Raw genomic sequence first — 21,745 nt, forward strand, 5'->3', positions numbered from 1 at the left:
GGTGCTGTGGAGAGTCTGGGGGTAGGAGTATGTGTGAGACCATGGGTGTTGGTGAAGACATCCAGCCTGTGGGAAGAGCTGTGTGTCTGTGTGTGGGTCTGTGGAGGAAAATATAACTGTGTGTGTCTTTGGGATGGTGGGTAAGTGTGTGTCTGTGAGAGTCCTTGTCAGATCAGACTCTAATAAGTTAAGAATAAGGACTGGGTCCAGGCCATATCCCCTCACTAGTTCTAAAATCACTGATTATAACATCCAATCTCCCCCTCCAAGGGGACCTGGAAGCAGGAAAAGGGGCCTTGTTTGTTCAGCTGGTTTCCTGTTGTACAATTTTATTAATAAACCTCAGCTCCACAGGCAGAGAGTTGCTCTTGGGCCAGCCCCCTAAGACTATTAATGACCAAAATTCAGATAATTAATTTGTATCTTCTGAAGACTAGAGATACCCAAAAGAGAGAGAAGATATGGCATGAGTTATTTTGAAAACTATTTGCTAAGGTCTTGACCATGCCTACAAGGAATCCAGGCCCCAGTTAGACAATTCAGCTGACTTTCCACTCGGCTTCTTTCATATATTCTCCTGTCTTAAAAACCCCCTCCTCAGCTGCAGAGTAACCAGAGGAAGCTACCAAACGTGGGCAGCCTTTCTTTTCATTTCTTTCTCATTTATTCCCTCTTATCCCATTGCTCAGTACCCCATGCCAGGAGAAAAATTATCTAGCCCCTCTCCCCAACCTGAGCAAACCTTGAACACTATTGTTGATACCTTGGGAATAGAGGAAGCAGGTAGAAAGTAAGAGATCAAGGCTTACCACCTTGCAATTTCGTTCACTAGCTATCCCCAGATCTGAGACCTCCTTTCTCCACTGCCTCTTGGTTTCTTCCAAGATTCAACTCAAATTTCACCTTCTACAAGAAACCTGTAATTCTCTGAGATTCCTTCTCTGAGATCACTTTCCATTTCAAGTCTGTATGTTTTGTGTATGGTTTGGGGGTTTTTTCCCCTACCATGATGTCTCCCATTTGAATGTGAGCTCCTTGAAGGCAAGGTCTATGATTTTGCCTTTGTCTGTCTACCTAACACTCTTAGCACAATGTCTGGTATAGTAGGGGCTTAATAAATGTTTGTTGAATAACTGATGTATGAATAACTGATGAGCAAAGTAGTGTCAGCTACATTATGACTTAGATTGAAATCTAAATCCACCCTGTAATCATAGGAGGCTTCCAGACCAGAGCTCCTTGGAGCTGCCCCTGACTTTGCCATCAATGGAGCATCATTCCAAGCATCCCTCCTAGTTCACTGGGGGAAGACAGAAGGCCTTCCTCTGATTCTGGCTTCTGTTAGAACCCTTAAACATAGGGCTCTATCTAAGGAGTATTCACTTGGAAAGGGGATCAGTGTATCTTGCCAGGCCAGGGAACCTGGAAGTATGGGTGCAACTGTCAAAGAAAAAAAATTTAGGCTTGATTCAAGAAAAAAAACTTCCATTTATTAAAAAGTGTTACTAAGTATGGTGAACTGACTTGGGAGGAAATGAGCTCCTCCCTCTTGGAGAAGGTCAAGCCCAAGCTGGTGGGAAATTATAAAGGAGATTCCTGGGGCAGGTACTGTTGAAGAGCATTTGTCCTTTGAGATCTTCTTGGGCTGAGCTAATGTGATTCTGTGGCTTGTGCAAGTAAGGGGCAGAATTGGAAAGTTGTGTGTATATAGTCTGCCAAATGAGACCTTAAAGGCTAGAAGGGACCAGTTGACCCAACTAAAGAGAACCTGAAAGTCGAGCAGAATTAGCTAAATTTGATATTAAAAGTGATAAGAAACCTCCACAGGTTGTAGAGCAGGAGAGTAACCTAACTACATTATTTTCCATAGGAAATAAGTTGTTCCCTGGTGAAATGATCAGCAGATAGCTCCCAGTCGTGAGTTCAATGCCTTTTTGTTAATAGCAATTGACTTTTTTCCAGGTAACACCAACAGCATCTTTGCCCTGGACTACATCAGTGGGGCTCTCACCCTGAATGGTGTTCTAGACCGGGAAAACCCTCTCTATAGTCATGGCTTCATCCTTACAGTAAAGGTAAGAAGAGCTATTTCTCAGGCCAGAGGGATACCATGGGAGTCTCCTTCCAAATTCAGAGTCAACCAATGGGGTGAAGGGAAAGGAAGCATGGCCTAGATTCCTCTTTAGCTTCTTGATCCTTCCTTTGGGAGCCTCCTTTCTTGTCTCCAGATAAAATAAAAGGAGAGGTAGCAGTGTATATCAGAAAAAGGCCTGGGTTTTGAATCTGAAGACCTGTGTCCACATTCTGGCTAGCAGCGTGATCCTGGGCAAAACAGTTCATCTCTGGAAACCTCAGTTTCCCCATATATAAAATGGCAAGAGTAATACTTGAAATCATGTGACTGTTTTACAGAAAACACTTTGTAAGTCAATTGTTTGTTATAAGCTCTTACTAGTCAAGTCCCTAAATTTCTCTAAATCCCATGATCCTGTTACTGGCCCAGAGGGAATTCATATCTTCCTCTATACAGTGTGAGTGAAGGACTCATTGATAGATTGGAGATATATGGACAATTGAATTCATGAACTTTAAGATGGAGGCAGGATGGTTGGATCCCAATCCAATCTCCATCCCAGTTTTACTGTATAATTTTGGGCAAATCAGTGAGTCTTTTTTTTTTCAACTACCAGAATTGTGATTTCATTACTATAAGGAATTTCTGGAGCAGAACTCCATTTACCGAAGTTGTCTGTATCTGAGATGGTTCACTCAGTCATCTGAGACCCTCAGACATGAGAGGGGTGGCACAGGCCAGCATGTACCAGAGGTGGGAGGAGTCAGGGAGACCTGAGTTCTAATCCTGCCTAAGATATGAAACAGCTGTGTGACCTTGGGAAAGTCATTCCACTTGGCTCAGCCTGTTTAGACGTACATAAAATAAGAATAAGAATAAGAATAATGGCAACTACCTCATCAGGATGTTTTGAGGATCAAATGAGATAATATATGAGAAGAACAATTTAGCACACTCTCTATAGTCAGGTCAACAAATAGTCATTGTTACTGGGCGCCAGGTTATTATAATGATTATATTACTATATCTGCCACACTACTCTGAAGGCAACTTACTTACTGCTTTTGTTCAAAATTTGGTTTAGAAACCTATATCAGATAACTTGTTGTCTTGGGAAAAGGAGTGGGAAAGGTGGAGCGGGAGAGAGAAAAAAATTAGAAATCAAAAATCTTACAAAAACACATGTTGAAATGGGCATGCTTTATGTGGCAAATAAGTTTAATATGGAAAATCTATCTGAAATTAAATGAATTTCAGTATGTCCAGTTAGAGTTTTGCATTATATCAAGCATAAATTAGAAAAACCTTGACAAATTGAAATGTGATTCACTTTTCTTCAAATAGTTTAATTTCCAGAAATGTCTAAAAAAAGACACATTAAATGTATGTCAGACACTTTAAACCTTGATACCACACAAGACAGAATATACTCTACAGATGGAGAAAAAATCTAGTTTGTACATACTTTGCTCACCATTTACAGTTTTCTTCCATGAAATTCATGCATTGACTTTCTTTTCTTTTTTTTTTTTGCAAAGCAATGGGGTTAAGTGACTTGCCCAAGGCCACACAGCTAGGTAATTATTAAGTGTGAGGTTGGATTTGAACTCAGGTCCTCCTGACTCCAGGGCCAGTGCTCTATCCACTGTGCCACCTAGCTGCCCCATGTATTGACTTTCAAATCTTAACTTCTGAGCTCCAAATTATTTACTGACTTTTTTTTTAAAGGAGGACTAATAAACCAGTTCCAGTGTAGTAGAAAAAGTATTAGATATGAGCCCAGTAGACTCGAGATCAGATGTGGGCTGTGCCACCAGCCACCCTGTGTGTCCTCAAGCTCATAAACTCTCTTAGCCTCCAATTCATCACCTCTAAAATGAGAGGGACTGAACTGTATGATCCTGGTCTTCTTTGTCTATACATGTGTGAAACTGAAGTCATGGTCATTTTAGATATATTTTTTGAAAAACTTTGTGTCCTTAGGAAGAATGATTAAATCATAATAGCCAAAATCAGGATAATAACTAACATTTGTCTGTTGCTTTAAGATTTGCAAAATAAAAATTTGTATAAATATTATATAAATATTATTTGGGGAAAGAAGTCCTGGCGAGTGAGGAGAAAGCTATACTGGAGTGAACATAACCTTGGGATAAGTTTCATCTAGCAGAGGAGGGTAAAGTGGCTAGAAAAGTCCTCTCTTTGACATTTAAAGTCCCTACATTCTGGCCCCAATCTCCTCATTCTTCCCTCCCTCCCATGGTCTTCCTCCACTGTCCCCCTTGCTGTTCCACACATAGGACCCTCTCCCTCCTCATGTGGACAACACACACACACACACACACACACACACACACACACACACACACACACACACACACACGCTTGATGGTACAGTGATTTGAGTACCAGCCCTGGAGTCAGGAGGATCTGAGCTCGAATTCGGTCTCAGATACTTACTAGCTATGTGACCTTGGGCAAATCACTTCATCCTGATTGCCTCGCATCCAGGACCATCTTCAGTTGTCCTGATTCCTATCTGACCATTGGACCCAGATGGCTCTGGAGGAGAAAGTGAGGCTGGCGGCTTAGCACACAGCCCTCCTCACTCAAATCTAGTTTACTTCCTTGACATGGCATCACCTCCCTGATGTTATGGTCTTCCTCAAGAACAAAGGACAAATGCCATCATCGTCATTATATATGTATATAATGTAAATATATATAATAAATATGTATGTACATTATCTTAAATATATGTATATATAATATATATATATATATATATATATATATATATATATATATATATGTTGATAGAGTGTTGGGCAAGGAGTCAGGAAGACCTGAATTCAAAACTGGTCTTTGACACCTACTGGCTGTACAACCCTGGGCAAGTCATCTAATCTCTGCTTGCCTCAGTTTCCTCATCTGAAGAATGGGGCTAATAGCGGCACCTATCTTCCAAGATTATTGTGAGGATCAAATGAGATAAAATGGTAAAGTTCTTAGCCTAGTGCTAAGCTTATCCCATAGTGAGCACTATATAAATGTTAGCAATTATTATCATTTATAACCCATTGCAAGGGGAAGCAATTTGCGGGGTTGGACCACAAAGCAATCTGAGCAAGGAAGCATGAGATGGCCAGAGGACTGGGGAGCAAAGTCTCTCAGACCCCTCACTGAGGAGAAGCTATAAAACCCAGTGTAGGGCAACCCAGTCCCCTCCCCCCTTGCCCAACAACCCATTCTTTGATCACAGCCTTCCTTTTAATTAAAATCAATATGGAGTTTGGTTTGTGACTGGGAAAGCCATTTAGGAGTATGGATCCAGCCCAGGCCACAGGGGTCCCAGAAGCTGGTGTGAGAGGGGCCATTGATTGAGGAAGGGGGAGGGAGCAGGCAAAGGCAGGAAGCTCTGGGCTCAGGGAGAGACTGTTCTAGCAGGTTGGAAAAGACAACCAGAGAAATTGCTACACTGAACCTCAGTCAAGGCCCTCTGCTAATAGCCAGAAGTCAATAAGGCTCCTCTCCTCTCCACTTCCCCTTCCTGCTCCCTCCTCTTCTGTCAGGGTGCCTTAACTATTTCCCTCAATGAAGAAAGAAGTGTATGGGCTATTGGAGGGGGACAGAGGTTGAAGAGAAGTGGGATTTAGGAAAACGATACTATCGCAAGAATCCTCTGTGCCTAACCCTTGCCCAGGTGTCAATCGACACAGGTTCCGGCCCTACACTGCACTATTATCCATAATTCTCTCCTCAGAGTCTGACTTCGCCTCCCACCTACTTCTTCCTGTCCTATATAGTCTCTAAGACTCTAAGACAGAATTCTTTCATTACTCCCCATTGCCAGCATGCCTTATTGGTGCTTAACATAGTCTCACAGCTATAGTAATTCATTGGATGGTAAATTGCCAACAAGTCTGTGCCTCAGTTTCCCCATCTGTTATTTTAGATAGGGCTCCTTTTGGGGGCAGCTCGGTGGCACAGTTGATAGAGCATCAGTCCTGGAGTCAGGAGGACCTGAGTTCAAATCCAACTTCAGACACTAAAAGAATTATCTGGCTGTATGATCTTGGGCAAGTCACCAAGAAAACAAAAAGATAGGGCCCCTTCCTTGTTTCAAATGGGTTCTTATACATGCCCTAACCCCTTCCTTCTCTCTTCCTTCCTACAACTACCCATAGCTAAATGTATTTTCTCTGGCATCCAGGGCACAGAACTCTATGATGACCGAACCCCATCAGATGCTTCCTGCATCACCACCTTCAACATCCTTGTCATTGACATCAACGACAATGCCCCCGAGTTCAACAGCTCCGAGTACAGTGTGGCCATCACTGAGCTGGCCCAAGTGGGCTTCGCCCTTCCCCTCTTCATCCAGGTGGTGGACAAGGATGAGGTGAGTCCCAAGAAACAGACACTACCCATCCCCAGGATGTTCACATTATCCCTATTGCCTGGATCCTTTGATCATTGTTGGTCTGTGGGTGATCATGAGTGGGTTATTGATTATATCTGGAATTAAGGTGCCCCACAAATACAGGAAGGATGCTATTATGAAGATAAATATAATCACATGCAACTTTTAGAAGAAATATTATGCCTAAATAGGTTTTTATCATAGGTATGCCACCTTCTATATTGGAAAAATGCAAAGTAGTATTTGTTTCTAAAGTGCTTGGGAAATGGTGGGGAAATATTAAGTAGACTCTGCTTGAGGTTAGGACCCTTTGTCTTTGTTCCCAAGGGCCCTAGCCTAGTTTCCCAAGCCCCTGGGGTGGGGATGGAGAGGTGGGAGTAGAGACAAGCAGAGCTACCTTGGTTTGGTTGAGGCAGCTTAAGAAAAAGGCTGTTCCTAGCTTAGACTGTGCCCACTGTGCCCATTTCCCTTAGCTTAAGGTTGAGTCTTTGGTAGAATAGGAATTGCTAGGCTCTGCCCAGTGGGTATGACCTCTCATCCTGGCCTTGCTCCCTTCACTCCCTCCCAAGAGCCCGGGCCTCCCCTTCTGCCCACAGCTGGAATTCCTTTGCAGCCATTGTTAATGGGATTTCTATTTATTATCCCCGCTCTAGGACCATTCCACTGAGAGATTCCATTAGATTTTCCAGCCCTGAGGTGATGCTCTCCAATTACTCATCTTATGAGGTCCTGTGATTCTTGGCTGACTTTTTCCCCACTGCCCCTTCCTCCTCCTTCTTCCACCATCCTGCTCTCCACAATGTCTAATTATCAAGCCATCTGCCCCTCCCCTCACCCCCAGTCACCATAATTAACCTTTTCTTCCCACTATAGGGGCTTTATCCTCCATTCCAATCTGCATTTCCCCAAAGCAAACCTTGGTCCCACACAGGGAATCACAGCATCTCCAGAAGAGAACTCCCTCCTGTCCCATCTCAAAATTCCCAAGTTCATTCTCCTACCTACAGATGGGACAAAATTATTTCACAGGATTGACGATAGCCAGCCATGAAGGCACATAACCATAATGCGGAGTCTGGCAGATCTGTTGACATTTCTGAATCACAGACAGCTGAGTCATATTCAGTGAAGCATTAATATGGTGAGCCCCTGAGAATGGGAGACCCCAGGGATGCTTAACCAGCTCAAGTTAGAAAAAGAATCCATTAAAGTTTCCATGATGATGAGATCCATGAGCAGCTGCTAATCTTTTGGCAGATAGGGAACAATATAGGGAAATCCAGTTTTTGTTTTAAAAAACCATGGCTGACAGTCTGTGTACTTTGTTGTAGCAAAATGTTCTAACTTAGGAATCAGAAAACGGGGATTTGATTTTTCACTCTAGGTGGTCCTGAGGCAGTAGAGTAACCTTTATAGACTTTTGTTCCCTTCATTGTAAATAAGCTGGGTTACCTCAAAGGTCCCTCCCAGCTCTCTTGATCTGCTTCTAAAATATCTACAAAAAAAGGAATCGCCATGACTTTCTCAGTGATCCATCATTATAATCAAATTAATTCATTTATTGATCTATGTAAGGTACTGTGTTAGACTCTTGGGGCAGGATAGAAGAACAGCTCTTGCCCACAAAAAAAAAATTATCGGTGAGGAGAAGGGATCCACACTTGTAAAGCAAAGGTGATGTCAGGTCATATATATATGTGATCAGTGGGCACTATGGGGGCCACTTCAACCTGGACTTAGTAGGAAAATTTCCATTGAGGTAATGGGTATCCCAGGGAGGGAACTTGGGATGGGCAAAGGTACAAAGGCAGGAAATTTCAGTTCAATCCAATTAACATCTATTGTGTGGAAGGTCCTATGCTAGATGCTAGGATTATTAAGATGAAAAATGACCCAGTCCTTTCCTTCAAGGAGTTTACAGGAAACTATACAAGTCAGATTTAGAGGACAGTAAGCAAAAAAAAAAAAGAGTATGGTTGGAGCATTAGAGTTTTATTGGGAAGGGGAAAGACAAAATTTGGGCCCCAGGTTGGAGAAAACATTTGATTTTGAAGTGCTCAGGATAAGGTATTTAATCAAGAAGCAATTGAAAGGCCCAAGGCAAATCCAACACAGGGTCTCCTATCCAAAAACAGGTGAAGCAAGAAGCCAGTTTCCTAAAACTAAGCTGAATTAAGAACATCAATGAAATCATTCCCCCAGATGCTAGTGTCTTCAGCATCAGCCTTGCACTTGATGACATCTCGTGTTCCCTTGGCTGAGGAAGTACAATGTCTCTTCCCCTCTGAACTCTAGAAGAAGCCAGTGTGTTGGACCCTGGTAGGGGCCACTGCCCTGTTCCAATCTGAGGCCATAGAGTATATAAAGTGGTTTGTATTTTGTTTGAGCTATTTCAATAACTGTATTTCAATATAAATGGTTTCCTTTGTAGTTCTCTCTATTTTATTTTATGCATGTAAAAAATAGGCTTCACAAGACTGTTCAAGGGGTCCATGATGCAGAAAAGGTTAAGCACCCATATAGTATAATGACTTCCATCCATGCAAACGTTACTGTGGCCCCTCTCATGCCTAAGATGGCATCTGTAGGGGTTGAGGGGTCTTCTGTGGCGTGAAATGCTTCTTGAGCCCTCTTATAGGAACTAGGGATTACAGTGGATAGAGCACTGGTCCTTGAGTCTGGAGGACCTGAATTCAGATACTTGACACTAGCTGTGAGACCTTGAGCAAGTCTTTTAACCCTGATTGTCTCTCATTCAAGGCTATCTCCAGTCATCCTGATTTATTTCTGGCCACTGAAACCAGGTGACTCTGGAGGAGAAAGTGAGGTTGGTGACTTAGGTCAGCACCCCCTCACTCAAATCCAGTTCACATGAATGTTATGGCATCACCTCCTTGATGTCCTGGTCTCCCTTCAAGAATGAAGGACAGGGAGGCTAGGTGGCATAGTGGGTAAAGCACTGGCCCTGGAGTCAGGAGTACCTGGGTTCAAATCCGGTCTCAGACACTTAATAATTACCTAGCTGTGTGGCCTTGGGCAAGCCACTTAACCCCGTTTGCCTTGCAAAAACGTTAAAAAAAGAAAAAGAATGAAGGACAAACAACCACCACACACACAAAAAAAAAAAACAGCAAAGATGAAACAACAGAGTTTGTTTCCTGGAAATTCCTCCTGGTTTTTCAAGGAAGACCAATCAGAGTGTCTAAAAAGAAACTAGCCCAACAGCCAAAAGAAATAAAATGCCACCCTTCTTAGAGGAAAAAAAGGTTTGGCTTAAAATGACACCGGATAGAGGTGTGTGCTTTGGAGATGAGACAGAGGGAACCATGGAATGAGAAGATGGGTATTATTGGGAATAATGGACATGGCCAAGGCAGAGGAGGCAAACCAATGAGAATGACTTTGGAATTTTCAAACTGTTTTCTGAACAGTGTAGTTATGTGAAACTATTTTGCATGAAAGAAAAGAAAGTCATCTTTTTAGCCATATTACTCTTGATAGCTGTGAACGCCATTGACTCCAAATTGGCCAGAGTCCAGAAAGGTCAAGGTTGTAGACTGTTAGCATCACTCAGAGAATTTCATTCCACTGAATTCAATTCCACAAACATTTACTAGGTGAGAACCCTGTTACCAGACATAAATAGGTCCTATGGGTCACAAATGAGTCTGAGAGAGGACTGCAGAGGCTCAATGCAAACTTGTCCTCACTACCAAAAATACAAAGCAAAACAAAACAAAATGAAAAAAAAACCCTCAAAAACTGTATGATGGATTAATTACTAGATTTTGGTGCAAAATACCACTGCTGGGACTATAGAGGCTACATAGAAAAAAGAAAACAGAGACTCTTGGAAGAAAGTAGCACTTTAGCCCATAAGCCAAGGAAGTTTTGTGACCCACAACTATACTATGAAAATTACTCATTCAATTTATTTTTCTATTTTTATTTTTTAGGATTTTGCAAGACAGTGGTGTTAAGTGGCTTGCCCAAGGCCACACAGCTAGGTAATTATTAAGTGTCTGAGGTCGGATTTGAACTCAGGTACTCCTGACTCCAGGGCTGGTGCTCTATCTACTGCACCACCTAGCCACCCCGACGCATTCAATTTAATGAAGCTAAATGAACAGTAAGGTGTCTTCTAGCTCTAGAAGCCCAGATCAAACATTCACTAGTTCTCAGGTCCTAGAGTCACAGAAATCAGAGCTGGATAGAACCTCAGAGGTTATTTCCCCCAGAACAAGGATCTAAGACTTCTGACCCAATGGAGTCTGTTGCCTCCCCAGGCTGCCTTCCATAGTTCTTCTGTATATAATAATCTACATGTATATGTATATATATATATATATATACATACATATATATATAATTTTCTCCTTTGATCTTCATCCACTGAGGTAGTGCTAGCATTCATTATCTGCATCTTACAGGAGAGGAAACTGAGGATGATAAAAGTTACATGACTTATCCAGGGTCATACAGCTAGTAGGTCACTGAGGCCAAATTTGAACTTGACTTTCCCTGACTCCAGGTTTTGCATTCTATCCACTGTTTCCCTTGAACTCTAAGGAATGTCAGAAGCCATCCGATCCAGTGCTTTCATTATACAGACAAACTATGATGAAGGGAATGATCCAAGGTCGCATGTGTAATAAGCATCAGAGATGAGAGTTGAAACCAGGTCCTGAGTCCAGAGTTGGCACTCTTCCCACTATTCCACAATGCTTCCTGGCTTTCTTTCCCAAGTTCAACCTCCCAGAACAATGGTTGAAGCTCCATAAGTAACTTTCCTCCCCATCTTCATTTCTATTGATACTAAAGCATCAACATCAGAGATAGGGAAAATAGAGAGGGAGCCCAGCCACAGCCCTTTAAAACTGTAAGTCATGACACAAGAAGCCCAAGATAAATGTGCCTAGAACTCACTGCCATGAGTTGCTTTGGTCTTTCTCTTGGTAGAAAGCATAAAGGTAGTGACGAGTTGGGTTCTTTTCCCTACCACCATCCTTAATGCTCTCTCGATGTCGGTGTTAGGTTGGGTGGTGTACTACCCCTTTCACCCTGTCTCTGGGATCTTCATTTTCTTGGATATGTTTTGTTTTGCTTCTTGGGCTTTTTCTGGATTTACTCCTCTGCCCCTCCCACCCCCTTTCTTCCCCCCTGGTAACAGAACTATTCACAAAAACATTCTTCCACAGCTGAACCAAAAGCAGTAAATGTTATTCTGCCTGGATGAGGTAAGGGTTATTGCTCCTCATATTATTGTTTGCTTTAATTGTTCTGGAACCAACTGATAGCCAAGCACAAAAGTGAAGAGAGGCAGAGGTGCCTATGCACCTTGTTCAACTTATAGTCAGGAGCACCAGGCTTCAGATTTTGTCTTAGACACTTAATGACCATGTAGCCCTGGGCAACTTGCTTAGTCTAGGTGAGCCTCAATTTCCCTCTTTGTAAAATGTGTATAATAATAGCCCCTGACTCATAGGGATGTTGTGAGGACTGATGAGATAATATGGGCAAAGCATTTTGCAAATCTTTATTAAGCAGAGTGTAATACTCTCTTATGGGTCTTGTAGAGGAACAAGGGTAAGCTTCAGGCAGGACTAGAGCAGAAGGGTCAGATCAGGTGTGGGGAAAGAGAGATGAGATCTCTGTCCTAAATATTGAGAATATGTTCCCATTAGCAATCATTTTATACTTTCTACTATCTATTCTGTTCTATTAGTTGACATAATTGAAATGACTATTAAACCCCTTGAATCAGGGAGCCAAAGAAATATCTTAGATTTACTTAGGAAGTTTCTTTTCAAGAATTCAGAGCACCTGAGTGTGGGTGTGGGTCTGTGGGGTGGGTGTATATTACGTGCACATACACATATATCTGGTTGTGTTATTGAGTCCTTCATGACACTATTTGGGGTTTCTGCAAAGATACTGGAGTAATTTACCATTTCCTTTTCCAGTTCATGTTGCAGATGAGGAAACTGAGGCAAGTATGGTTAAATGACTTGCCTTGAGTCACTCATCTAGTATCTGAGGCCAGATGAGTCTTCCTGACTCCAGGTCCAACTCAGCTCTATTGAGCTTCCTTTCACTGATACAGATAAGCAATATACCTATAGTTTACAGTCTTAGTTCTTTGGGACACCAAGAAGTTATTATATGGCTTTGAGGCCACTAAATGAGGAAGTGCGGTTTTAGTGAAGGGTCATGCTGAATCTTAAGTCGTAAAGACCTGATTTCAAACTCTACTACAGACCCTTACTTGTGTCCAGCAAATCACCTCATCTTTGTGGACTTCAGTTTCCTTATCTGTCAAATGAAGGTGTTGGAAGGAATGACCTCCAAGTTCCCTTCCAGCTCTAAATCTGTTCTCCTGTGATCTAGAAAACCCCATGTTAGGGGCAGCTAGGGGGCACAGTGGATAAAGCACCAGCCCTGGAGTCAGGAGGACCTGGGTTCAAATCCAGTCTCAGACATTTAATAATGACCTAGCTATGTGGCCTTGGGCAAGCCACTTAACCCCATTTGCCTTGAAAAAACGCAAAAAAAAAGAAAAGAAAAGAAAACCTTATGTGGCAGTAGCAGGATGCCACCCAAGTTACACAAAAAGGCTAAGGGTCCCTGATTTAGGGACAGCTAGTCGGGAAGAGGCTAGGGCTCTAGTCCTAGAGTCGAGAGGAACGGAGTTCAAATCCAGTCTCAAACATTTGATAATTCCAAGCTGGGTAACCCTGGGCAAGTTAATTAAGCCTGATCCCATAAGGGACCCTCTGCATATTTCTCCTTCTTCAAAAAGCTCCAAGGTATAATGCAGCATATCATTTATAAAAACTACTTAGAGAAGCCATTCCCCAATTGACAAATAGTCAAAGGATATGTAAAGGCAATTTACAGATGAGGAGATCAAAGCAATCTATAGCCATATGAAAAAATGCTCTAAATCATTAATTATTAGAGAAATGCAAATTAAAGCTTCTCTGAGGTACCCTCTCACACCTCTCAGACTGGCCAATATGACCAGAAAGGATAACGATCATTGTTGGAAGGGTTGTGGGAAATCTGGGACACTATTAGATTGTTGGCGGAGCTGTGAACTCATCCAACCTTTCTGGAGAGAAATTTGGAACTATGCCCAAAGGGCAACAAAAATGTGCATACCCTTTGACCCAGCAATATCACTACTGGGTCTATACCCTGAAGAGATGATGAAAAAGGGTAAAAACATTACTTGTACAAAAATATTTATAGCAGCCCTGTTTGTGGTGGCAAAGAATTGGAAATCAAGTAAATGTCCTTCAATTGGGGAATGGCTTAGCAAACTGTGGCATATGTATGTCATGGAACACTACTGTTCTATTAGAAACCAGGAGGGATGGGAATTCAGGGAAGCCTGGAGGGATTTGCATGAACTGATGCTGAGTGAGATGAGCAGAACCAGAAAAACACTGTGCACCCTAACAACAACATGGGAGTGATGTTCAACCTTGAAGGACTTGCTCATTCCATCAGTGCAACAATCGGGAACAATCTTGGGCTGTCTGCAAAGGAGAGTGCCAGCTGTATCCAGATAAGCTGTGGAGTTTGAACAAAGTGCAAGGACTATTCCCTTTAATTTAGAAAAAAAAGAGATATCCTATTTCTGATCTTGTTACCTCTTAGACTTCTCTTCTTTAAGGATATGATTTCTGTCTCATCACACCCAATTTGGATCAAGGTACAACATGGAAACAAAGTAAAGACTGACAGAGTGCTTTCCATTGGGGGGTGGGGGGGAGGGAAGCAAGATTGGGGGGAAAAACTCAAATAATATCTTTAATAAAAATAAATTTTAAAAAACTACTTAGAGATCAGAAGATAAAGAAGACTTAATCAGGGAAGCAGAGTGGTGAGCAGAGAGAAAATAGACTCAAGAACAAAAAGAAACATAGGGGTGAAACATAAGGGGACTTAAAATGGAAGTGACCTTAGAGGTCATTTTGCCAAGGTCCCACTTTTGCAGCTGAGGAAAGTGAGGCTCTGGAAGGGTAGTCAAGTTGACAGAGATCACACAGTTCAGTAAGAGGACTCAGGATAGGAGACCTTTGAAAATATTCACGATTTTCTGATTATTAGATAAGAGTCAGTCCTATCCAGGAACAGGTGGTTAATCCTATCTATGTCCATGTTGTCTCCTTTGATAGACTATAATCTCCCTGAAGGCAAGAACTGTTTTAGTTTTCTATTTGTATCTAGAACCCAACACAGTCCCTGGATATTTATTGACTGATTCATTGATGAGATCCTTTGTTTTCCAACTCAAGTTGGACTCTGTCATGGAATCCAGTGAAAATAGATGATTATCCTGAAGGTATCAGTCCACAGACAGGGCCTCTCCATGTCTCCAATGTGATGGAAAAGAAAAAGACAAAGGAGACAAAGGCTGGGGGCGGGGGGGAGGAAGCTTCTCTTCTCCCAAACCAGAGGTTAACAGGGACACATCTGGCAGAAGCTAATTCACTACTATGGTGCTTCATGCTGAAGATGACACAATTCATTTGTTTGAAGAACATAAGAAAAAAAAATAACACACAAACCAGTGACAAAGAGAATTAGCCAGCTCACCAGGGATAGAATGCTCCAAAATAAATAAAGAACCAGGGATGGGGAAAATCCAAACCTAGGACCAGAGTGGTGTTTATTACCCTTCTTCACTTTCCATTCCATAAATGCTTCTACCCTATCAGATCCCACTGTATGCAACCATATATTTATTTAAATTTATTTATTTTCTACCATTAGCTGATATGTCTGTGCCCATATCTCCTCATTCCTAGATTTACTTCTCACATACCTTGTACATCAAAGCTGCAGATTCCTCCCTAGCTGCACTCCCAGGGGGATTCAGGCCTTCCTATAGATCACCCCCCCTCAACCACATCATATCCAGTCCTAGCTCCTAGCAAGATGAACACCACCACCATCAGTCCCCTGATTGGAGCTCTGACCATAAAACTTTGGGTAATAACTAATATTACAATAATTGAAAAGCATAGTTGCTTCTCACCACCACCTTTTGTTAGAGAAGAATGGAAGATGAGACCCAGAGAAAGTCAGCAAATTTACCCCAGAGACATAACAGGCTATCGATGATTGTACCAGAATTAGAATTCCTTTTCCTGTACCCAGAGGGGTACAGGAAAGACTTGCGGCCAGTTGCTAATTCTGTGAAATGTAGAGTATCCAGCCCAGAGTTCTTTTTTTCCCCCATCAATTCTCCCATCCCCTCACTCAAAGAATATCAGCTCATTTGCTCAAGAAACCCAACTAGAAAAAAGAATCCTCCTACAAGAAGGGAAAATTCTACAGTAAATTCCAAGACACCAAACATATAGATGCTTGTTTTTATCATTATTTGGTATTTTGAGTTATCTGAGCTATTCCTATCCCTCCATTAGTGAAGGTGATCAAAAGCAGTCTGACGGAGAGAGGACCTTGAAATAGCAAACCAATCCAGTCTCCTTGCCAAGAAAACCCCAAATGGGGTCACGAAGATTCAAACATGACTGAAAAAATGACTGAACAGCAAAACACAGAAGGAGACAGTGAGACCCAATGGAAAGTGCACCTCCTAAAGTCAGAGAACCTAGGTTAAATTCCCCTCTGTTACCTACCACCTCTGGGACCTTGGACCAGTAATTGGGCTGCCCTGGGTCTCACTTTCCTTATCAATAAAATGAGACCAAGACTTCTTCAATGGTTTTCATCAACTTCTTGGGATTTTTTTTTCCAAAAATATTTTGATAACTGAATTTTGGTATAATTGTTTTCCTTTGTAATCCCATGTGTTTTATTTTATGTAACTTAAAGTATAATTGAGAAGGGACCCATCAGGTCTCACCAGATTACTACTTGCCAAAAGGATCTAAACCAAAAAAAAAAGTAAAGAGCCCTTGGGCTAAATGGCCTCAGAGTTCTCTTGCACTTCTGAATCTGTAAGTTCACAGTGGTCTCATTCCACACTCTTTAAGGAAATGAAAGGAACTAATATAAATAAATTACTTGTCCAAACAATCGCTTGGTCCAAGATAAAGTCACAAACCCTAGTCTGAGTGAAGGAGAGGACGTAGAGGGAAAGGGACAGATGTGGGCCATCATTTTGTTCTGTCATTTCAGTCATGACCAACTCTTCATGACCCCATTTGAGGTTTTCTTGCAAAAGTATTGTAGTTATTTGGCATTTCCTTCTCCAACTCATTTTGCAAATGAGGAAACTGAGGCAAATAGGGATAAGTGACTTGCCCAGGGTTATATAGTTAGGAAGTATATGAGACCAAACTGAATTTAGGAAGATGAGTCTTCTTGACTTCTGATCCAGTGTCCTATCCACTTCACTCCCTGGCTGCCCATCATACCCACCCTGCTTGAAATGATTCCCAAGCAAAGTTAGGAGGAAATGGGGCTCAAGGAACTTGTACTACTTGTGGCAACCTCAATGGGTCCATGAGTTCTCTGCCCTCTTTCACCACCATATCCTCCCCCCATCTCTTCCCTCCTTGCAACAATATTAATAATGACTTTTTTTAATCTGACCTTCATTGACCAACACAGAGTGCTACCTTCTCTCCAACAATAATCTTAAAGAAGGCATCAAAAATTCAAGGGACTTGCCCAGAGTCACATAGTCAGAATAGGCAAAAAGTGGGACTCAAACCAGGTCTTCCTAATGTTACATTCAACATGCTATCCATTAGTCCACACTGTCTTACTAATTTTATGTCTGGGGAATGAGTCACATGTCTTTGAGTCTCAGTTTTTTCATCATAATATGAAGTTGGCAGTAAGACATAGTGAATAGAGTCCTAGACTTGGAGTGAGCAAAGTCTGGTTTAAATCCCACCTGGGACATATTCTAGCTGTGTGGTCTTGGGCAAGCCTCTATAAAGTCTTTGAACTATCAATGACTGGTCATCTGTGTAGGTGCTCCATGAATGAGATAGGATGCAAAATCAGTTTGGACACAATTAGGCTACCTATCTCCCAGGGTTGTTGTGAGACAAATTTAGTTAAGAATTGGAACTAAGGTAGTGTTTTGTGTATATAGCAGATATTTAAAAGATATTTTTTGAGGTAGGAGCATTTTGAACCCATAAAGGGCCATAGACACAGGAGTTATTATTATTGGCAAAGGAGTGCTACTTGTGAGGTAGGCCTTCCTTAGGTTTTTGGCATCAGCTGACATTTCCAGGGTCTTTGCCCCCCCCACTACCATTGGAGTGCCCAAGGGATAGATGTGTAGACTTCAAAGGAAATTCCATCTCTGGAAGAGAAGCCAAGGACAGCACAACAAACCAGCCGGTACTTTCTTCCCATTAATTTCTCTCCAGTTGCCTTCACTGAAGTTCTTATTGTGACAATGATAGTTGTTATTATATTTTATCTGAAGCTGCCTCCCATTGAGTTATTTCCTCCCTGCCATCCTAAGCTGCCCCCCTTTCCCCAAGGATTACGGAGTATCCTCTGTGGTATTTCAAACACTTCCTAATTTTGTCTTATCGGAAAGTTCAATTAGCAATGCTTTTTTCATGAGGCCCAGATCATTAGTGGAGGTAGGATGCCAGACATGTTTGGCAGCCATGATGCCCACCTCCAGCTCTTATCTCTTTCTTGTACCCAGCCTCCTGGTTCCTTGTTCCTCAAGTGTACTCCCTAGCTTTCTGGCACTGAGCCAACTTCAACCCATTTGAATTCATCATTTTCACTGACTCCTAGATAGGTTTTTATCCCCCCTCCTTTCTGAACTGCTGGAGAAATTCCTCCACTTACCACTCTGGAAGTTCCTATCTGCTGGCATCCTCTCATACCAATGGATCTCACCTCTCAAATGAGGATAGGATTGCACCAACAGTTGTACAGGGTTGATGTGAGAAGAGCACTTTGCAAAAAGTAAAGTGATTTATAAATTAGAATTATTGCTGTTACCTGAATAAGAGGATACTAATCATGCTTCTAAAAATCATTTAATTTAAAGGCAGAGTGCCACAAAAAAATGAAGAAAAAAGAAGGAAAGACCTATTTATTCCTCCCAGAGCAGAATAATTTCTTCTCTCCCTCAGATGCCAGAGTACAAACCTGCATTTCCTTTCGGCCACCCAATTTTTCTACTCTGACTCCTCTTGGGACAGTTTAGTTCTATCCTGTAAGTGGATTGCTCATTTTCATACAGAAAAAAAATCTTTGCACCCCAATTCTCAGATTGCCCCTCTAATCTTAGTCAGTGCCCTTCAAAGCTGGCATGACAGGGAGTAGCCATGGCTTTGTACAACCCATCCCCTCCACTAAAATAGTTTAAAGCCTATGTCTCCCTCATGGGAGTGTTCAAAGAATTAAATTTCAGTGACACTTAGAATTTAGGATTCCAGCTTTGTCTCTGCCCAAGGAAGCTGTACTGCTGACCCAACAGTCTTAGAATCACAGATTTTTTGAGATAGCAAGGAACTTAGAAATTATCTGGTCCAAACCCCTCATTTTAAAGATGAGGAAGCTGAGTTCCATAAGGCAAAGGGACCTGTGGTTGAGGGACAGATAATGACAGTCAATTCTCCAGACTCACAATTGTCTTTCCCCAGTTCCAAGGGGTCTGACCTTATTTGTGTCATAGACCTACTTAACAGTCCAGTGAAGCCTATGGACCTCTTCTCAGAATAATATTTTTAAACACAGAAAATACAAAGGATGACAAAGAAAACCAATTACATTAAAGTGAGATTATCAAAATATTTTTTAAATAAATTTATGGCCTCTGGGTAAGAACCTTGGCTATATTATGTGGCTTGTTTAGGAAGGTACCTGGTTACACCAATAGACAGTCCCTTTATGACTTCCAAAATCTCATACCCATATTTCATCCATACTTCTTAGTTGCCCACCCAGCCCATTCTTGGAGTTTGTCAATTTCTATACTCCTTCCAAATTTTTTGCCAGGGCATTTACCCAATTTGCCACCTCCTAGTTGCACCACTGCTGGGGATAAATAGGTATCTTGTATCTCCTGCTGCCTTTAAGGACTAGCTAAGCACTTCGCAGCTGGGAGTTAGACTTGTGTCTATCACCCTATCACCGTGATCATGGGCTGTGAAATACTCTAATCAGCAAATAACAGGAGTATACAGATTCCTGCTGGGACAGGTGGCAAGGACATGAAGGAGAATGCAACCATCTCTTCTCCTCGATCTCTTGGAGCTTCTCCCCAAGTCAAATTTTCTGGTGTACCATCACCCCCATTTCAAAGAAAGTAGAAAATTGTGGATGGAGGATAGAAAAGAGGATTAGATGCCCTTTAACATTTGCATTTTCTAATAATAGAATTAGAATCCCCAAGTTGTGGTATCTTCTCCCAAATCTGCCCCCTTTCCCATTATCTACAACAGAAAGTCTCATCTTTGATATTCCCAATAGTTAACTGGGGAAATAAAAATATTCAATAGCTTTGTTGATGTACAAACAGTCTCCAAGAAGGAAAATGTCCAAATAAACAAACCATTAGGTTGCAAAGAAAAGAGCCAACACAAGCACGTTCTGCTAATGTGCTAGTTGGTGGTGGTATCTAGGAGAGGTGAACACCTTCCTTTTCATAACCACCAACTGATTCCACCCTTGGGAAACTGGCCAACAGTAATAACAACTTAGCTATGCAATCCTTTCAAGTTGATTTGGTCCTTACTACAAGCCCATTATTTTATCCCCATTTTAGATGAGGCTCAGAGTGATTGAGTGATTCTGCCCAAGGACACATAGAAGTAAAGCTCCAATCTTGCCCTTCTGCCTCCAGACCAATACAGCAATCTAGTCCTCGTGAATGGCATTTCCTTATTCGCTTCTCCCAGTGACATCCTCTTGTACACCCTTGCATGTGTAAGTCATGTGTGAGTTCCACTCACTCATAGACACTTTGGGTTGGAATGGTAGGTTTGGGTGGTACCCAGGACTTGTAGGGAGCACACCTGAACAGGTGAACTCACCAGCTCTGTGTGTGTCTGGGGTTTAGCTTATTAGATGCAGGGCAGTGCCAGTTCAAAGATGGTGGCTCCTCATGGAGATCAGAAGAATTAGGAGCAATCACAAGACTGCCCAGGATCTTGGTTTTCTATCACAAAGAGGGTCATAGATCATAGGAGGTCTACTTGATTAAAGGGCAACAACCAAATATAGGAACACAGGCCTAGAGTTGAAAATGATCTTAGGAGTCACCTATTACAAACTTAGTTTTACATTTGAGCAAACGGAGGCCCAGAGAGTTTGTGACTTTCCCAAGATCACACAGTTCTGATTTTCAAACCCAAGACCTCTGGTTCCAAATCCAGGGACTTTTCCACTGCGATTTGTGTTCAAGATGTTTTTTTCCATCCTTCCAATTTCCCAAGGGACATTTTCATTCACATGGCATTTCTGCCCTGGAGGGAGGGGAATCCCAGCAGTATCTTGGGGAAGATTGAATGTGTTTGAGTCAGAACCTACAAATTTCCTTATTTTTCCAGGCTGGACCAGTCTGCTCTAATAAAAGGGACTTTTTCAGAGAGGGTAGGTTGGTAATGTTGATAATAAACTGGGAATAACAAGTAGATTGGGGAAGGGAGAGGAAGTGAAACAGGGGGGACAAGGGATTTATACATCTTGATATCAAACAAAGTGCTAGAAAATTAAATACAAATAATATAAAAATTAAAGTTTCATTCTAGAGCACACATTTTTTGAGGTTTTTGCAAGGCAGTGGGGTTAAGTGACTTGCCCAAGGTCATGCAGCTAGGTAATTATTAAGTGTCTGAGGCCGGCTTTGAACTCAGGTCCTCCTGACTCCAGGGCCGGTGCTCTATCCACTGAGTCACCTAGCTGCCCCTAGAGCATGCATTCTTGATCTGGCATCTTGGAACTTTTTTTTCCAATATAGATATTGATAACAGCACTTCAAAAATAATTGACTTCATTTATAGTCTATATTTTGTAGATCTAAAAGTATTCCTCTAAGAAGGAGCCCATAAGCTTCTCCAGACTGCTTAAGGGAGTCCATGAAACAAACAAACAAAAAATTAAGAATGTTTGTTCTAGGGACAACAGCTTGGGCATGTGTGGAAGAGCCTTCTGCTTTCTCAGTCCTCTTCTCTTCTTCAACCTGGGTTCCAATCCTAGATCCTAAGATCATAGACAAAACTTGAAGGCTCATCCAGTCCAACCCCTGCATTTTTTATATGAGGAAACTGAAGTCTAGAAAA

General features: G+C 41.9%; 1 protein-coding gene across 1 annotated transcript in view; it reads left to right on the forward strand.

Annotated features, from left to right (window-relative positions):
- Nucleotides 1-21,745, forward strand: part of LOC141522654 (cadherin-23-like) — a 420,576-nt gene that overhangs the window by 327,891 nt on the left and 70,940 nt on the right. Inside the window, exons 10-11 of the mRNA XM_074236182.1 lie at nucleotides 1,963-2,075; nucleotides 6,288-6,476. Of these exons, the coding sequence (XP_074092283.1) occupies nucleotides 1,963-2,075; nucleotides 6,288-6,476 (302 nt within the window). The remainder of the gene's footprint in view (nucleotides 1-1,962; nucleotides 2,076-6,287; nucleotides 6,477-21,745) is intronic.

Source organism: Macrotis lagotis, chromosome 4 (assembly GCF_037893015.1).
Source record: "Macrotis lagotis isolate mMagLag1 chromosome 4, bilby.v1.9.chrom.fasta, whole genome shotgun sequence".
Classification (NCBI taxonomy): Eukaryota; Metazoa; Chordata; class Mammalia; order Peramelemorphia; family Peramelidae; genus Macrotis; species Macrotis lagotis.